Source organism: Sinocyclocheilus anshuiensis, unplaced genomic scaffold (genome assembly GCF_001515605.1).
Source record: "Sinocyclocheilus anshuiensis isolate Anshui unplaced genomic scaffold, SAMN03320099.WGS_v1.1 scaffold699, whole genome shotgun sequence".
NCBI classification, from domain to species: Eukaryota; Metazoa; Chordata; class Actinopteri; order Cypriniformes; family Cyprinidae; genus Sinocyclocheilus; species Sinocyclocheilus anshuiensis.
Window position 1 is genome coordinate 272,454 of NW_015552576.1, and position 5,082 is coordinate 277,535.

At 36.8% G+C, this 5,082-nt stretch overlaps 1 protein-coding gene across 1 annotated transcript in view; it reads right to left on the bottom strand.

Annotated features, from left to right (window-relative positions):
• The window catches only part of LOC107665183 (receptor-type tyrosine-protein phosphatase U-like), a 299,759-nt gene that overhangs the window by 161,445 nt on the left and 133,232 nt on the right, over positions 1-5,082 (bottom strand). Inside the window, exon 3 of the mRNA XM_016455965.1 lies at positions 1,131-1,402. Coding sequence (XP_016311451.1) covers positions 1,131-1,402 — 272 coding nt within the window. The remainder of the gene's footprint in view (positions 1-1,130; positions 1,403-5,082) is intronic.

Genomic DNA, 5,082 nt, shown 5'->3' on the forward strand with positions numbered 1-5,082 from the left:
GACACGGGTCACGACGAGGCGTTCCCCATAGCGACCCCTAGAGGACGCAGTTCGAAGTTCCCATGAAAGGGAACCAAAGAATGTGCAGGAGCTGGGGGATTTTTCTGAAGAACAGCAGGCAGTTGAACTGCTCAGGACCAACAAGGGACTCATGAACAACTATCACAAAATATAAAAACAGTCGTATATCATCCAGGAAATGACACATAGTATTAAGATTCACGAGTATGTAAACTTTTGAATGGGGTCGTTTTTATAAATTCAGTTATTATTTTGTCTTGTGGAGTATATGTAAACATCTGTTATGTGAAATAGCTTATTCAGGACAGTACTAAATAAAAAATAACATGCAATTTTCATGATCCATCTTATTTTGGTTCAATTATTAACATTTTGCACATTCTGCTAGGGGTGTGTAAACTTATGAGCACAACTGTATATACAGGAGTGGGTCTAAAGAAATAATGTATATACCCACTCCTACTGTAAATGTCAACATGTAAAAGGTATAACCCATGGAAAACAGGATTTTAGTTGATATTTTGTAATGAAAGTGTTTATTGTACTATATTACACAATCTAAAGATCCCTTTCCAAGCCTCCCAAACAACATTTATCGAAACTAAGCCAGAAAAACTTTTTTTTTTTTTTTCAAAATGTTTTTTATGGTATATTGAAATCAGAAGCAGGTACTGTAGGAGTGATGGACTTTCACAGGTTTGCCAACTTTTCAGTGGCATGTTTATTAACCAAAGGGTTACTAACTAAAAACTGTTCACCAGTAGTGGTGAATTTTTTTTTTGCCATAAATTAAATGCAAATGTATCATTTTTGCAAGGATAAGCACATTAACATGTGACCCCCTATGTTTTATATAAATGAATAAAATTGAATATTCAGCAACTGTACTTGACCCAGCTAATGATGAATAACAGAATAAACTATTAGGAAGGTTAGCCAGTTTCACATGGTCAAGGAAAGGCTAACATTTATTACAGTGTTTCTGATACATTTTCAAAAGTTTGAGGTCAGTGAGTTATTAATATATTAAAACATTTATTCAGCAAGCACACATTAAATTGATAAAAAGTTTCAGTAAAGACAGTGTCTGTGCATGACATTGGTCTCACCTGGTACTCGCTGGGCCAGAAGGTGCTGACAGCCAGCTCCACCTGATGCCACTGCCGCCCCTGAGAGCCAGACACATTCCACACGGCATTTCCCCGCGAGCCGCCGTTTACACGCACATACACGGTTAGGACCCCAGGACTGTGTCCGTCACGGCTGTACAGAAAATAACTGAACTGCACACAGTGTGTGTCGTTCTCACTCAGCGGACGTAACATGAGCTGAGCCCGCTGCCCTGCACCATACTGAGAAGAGTTCACCAGCATGTAGGAGCCTGGAGAGAGACAGGGAGAGAGAGATTGTTACTTTCTTCATTTACTTGGCACTAGATAAAACAGAATCAACCACTGCATGTGTCCAAGCAGTGCACATAAGTGTTGTATCATTCCTTAACAAATCAGACTTTCTGAACAAAACGGTTGAGTGAATTATACAACGACTCACTTATTTAGACAGTCACTTGTTGCCACTTACTGGTGTAATAATGTAACCTTCAAAAAGAGTCACTGAAAAATCCCCAACACTAATGCACATATATAAATTACACTTCAACCTTTGTGTTGGGTGGCTGGGATGGAGCTCTTGCTAAGCTCACAATTATACACAGTGAGCATAAATGAGTGCTGTGGCGTTGGGGCAGGGCAGAGTTCACTATGGCTAATGTAGTTTAAAGCAGGTGTAATCAGTGCAGTGATGATGGCAGCTCTGCTTGGGTACTCCACCATTATTAATCACGCTGACACAGTTATTAAACCTCTAATGTCTGCCACCAGGGTACCACAGAAACGACATTACATACAGCGAGAAACTAACAGGTACAAATGAAAGAAATCCAAACAAATGTTTCACAGACACAACACAACAAACACAAAATACTGAGTCTTGCGTCTCAGTGACAGGTAAAATTATTTCGATTGCTCAATATCTTGAGGACATTATATACTGTCTTTCTTTTCTTCATATTCATTTTTGCCCCAGATTTGTACTTTTCCATCCTTCAGTGTAAATCTGTGGAATTTTTTGTTCACTAGTTTTATCATTTGCCATGTGAAAATCTTAAGTTTATTTGCTTAAAATAGTCCTCAAGCCACATGGTTTAAGGTTTCAGTCCTGTCTGTAGAACAAACAGTACAAGATGACAGTTTGAAGAATAATAATTAATTTAATATGAACAATAGCAGATCTAACTTTAATGGTGTTTCTTGGATGTGACACTTTTCTGAATCTTGACATGTTGTTTTCAGGGCTGGATTTCAGAGAAATTACAGTTTTCAATGATCAAAACAAGTGGCAGGCATTAACAGTGATTTTTTTTATTTTTTTTGCAGTTCATAAAAATAAACCCAAAGTTGTTATAACATCTGTCAGGAAGGCTCCTTACTTATCAACTGAAGAACATCTATTTATTCATTTAGAATGGCACTAGAACCCACAGAGACTCAATGAGCCAGAGCGCAAGAACAGACAAGCAAAGTTAAAGAAACAAAAATAAGGATCCCAATCATTTTTGATGAAAAATGAGACAGTCCTTGTATAACAGATTGGTGCCGTGACCCGGATAGGTGTGAGGGCAGCTAGAAAAAGCTATACAGTATATATAAACTTCACTTTCTTTGTCTCAAGAGTTGTGCTAGAGGTGTTTAGGTGTGCAATTGTTTCCAATGCCGGGTGACGTTGGTTTGCATGCCTCTGAGAGTGGTGCAGGTAGCACATTGGTGCCATGACCCGGATGGGGATGAGTGTAATTAAGGAAAGCTAGTAAGAGCTATATATGCAAACTTCACTCCTTTGGCCAGTCCGGGCGGTATGAATAGGACCAATTACACCTGCAATAATAGTACAGCATATCTTTCCCTTTAAAGAAAAACCACATGAACTACACATGTTGAAAATCACATGCAAAATATGTGAAACACGTGAAAACCATGTGAAACGTGATTTTAACGTGATTTCACATGTGAAATTCATAAAAAAATTGTATGTAAGGGTGTAATGAGGCAAATCTAGCTAAAGGTCAAAACAGTGTGTGTAGAGGCACTAAACCCATTACAAGATTGACCTGTAATAGAAAACTGTGAAATATATCATAAAAGGTAACAGATAAAACATTTACTACAGGGATATTTTTCCCTGTATAAGTGTTTTTACCTCAAGACCCTGCAGTGGTCAAAATATGCAAATTGGAAATGCCATAGTATCATACACTCAACATATTCATGTTCCACAGTTTACATGGTAGAGGCACTAAACCCATTACAAGATCGACCTGTAATAGAAAACTGTGAAATATATCATAAAAGGTAACAGATAAAACATTTACTACAGGGATATTTTTCCCTGTATACGTGTTTTTACCTCAAGACCCTGCAGTGGTCAAAATATGCAAATTGGAAATGCCATAGTATCATACACTCAACATATTCATGTTCCACAGTTTACATGGTAGCACAAAGTACTAGAGTAAGAACTGCATGGTAACACCATGGTATATGTCCACCCAGAAAATAGAGCATTTACCAAAAAAAAAGGCACATATGGTCCAATAATGGTAACTTTTTATTACTGAAGTCCATTGTAAATAACTTCCATTGAAGGTCAACAGCTGCCCTCCATCTGCATTTGAAATTTAAAGCATGCAGTATCTTACGCTTGACTGTTTCAAACAACAACCCACTGAAGAACAAGTTTGCAGCTCCATCGTCCGGAAGAGAACATGAGCATTTGTTTTTAGACTGACTGTCAGGTTTGTATGCATGAGCGCTCTCATGGAACGGACTTTAGAGCCGCGACTTAAAGAGAACAGAGGATAAAAGAAGCTTCTTAAATCAAAAGTCCATCTGACAGTCTTTATGCAGATCAGGGCCTGAATGAGCATCAGTGCCTGCGGTGAATCGCTATGACAGTCACAAATGAAAAAGTGTTGCATCCTGGGAGAACTGACAGCAACAGAATAAAACTTTTAGGTATACTGGCAATTTTAGCAACTTTGAATGCAGCATTCTGACTGGAAATTGGATGCCAAACTTAAACAGTTTACTCCAAATTTGTGGTCGGTTATAATTTGGTGGGTTGCTCAGATAAAGTAAACTAACGAACCTAATGTAGTTTTTCATGCTTAAAGTCAACATAGAATGAAAATGTACTCTTATTTATTTTATAAAGAAATAAATAAGTACATAAATGTTCTTTCACTTTTATTTAAATACTATTTTAGTTTATATAGTCTATTATAGTTATTACTATTTTGAATTAGCTTTAGATTTTTTATATACAGTATATTTAATATAATTTTTAGTAATTTTGTTAAACGCTTTTATCATTTTTATTATCATTATTATTATTTTTATATTACTTTTTAGGTGTAATCAAGTTTTAGTTCAGTTTCAGCTTTTATTTATTTCCATAAAGTAATTTTAGAGCTTCAACTTCAAATGATTTCATTTAGTTTACGTTTTTGCATCTAATATTTATATTTGATCTCATATTGATAGGGAACAATTTACCAACCAGAATTGAGTATTGTGGATAATTGTATAATAACAGCAAATAAAAAAGAGGTTACACTTTATTTTAAAGGGGTCATATGATGCGATTTCAATTTTTCCTTTCTCTTTGGAGTGTTTGGTGCATAAAGAAGATCTGTAAAGTTGCAATGACTAAAGTCTCAAATCCAAAGAGATATACTTTATAAAAGTTAAGAGTCAACCAGGCCTACCTAAAACAGCTCGTTCCAACACGCCCCCACATGTCTACGTCACAATGTGGGAAGATTTGCATAACGCCGCCCAAATGTTCACGCAAAGAAAGAAGGCGTAACTTTTATTCTCGCTGTAGTATTGTTGTTGCCGCCACCGCCATGTTGTGAAGGCGCTGTGTGTTTCCTTGTGAAAGTGAAACTACTTTGTTTGGCCTTCCAAAAGAGGACGATATCTGCTTCGTCATGCCTGGAGCTGA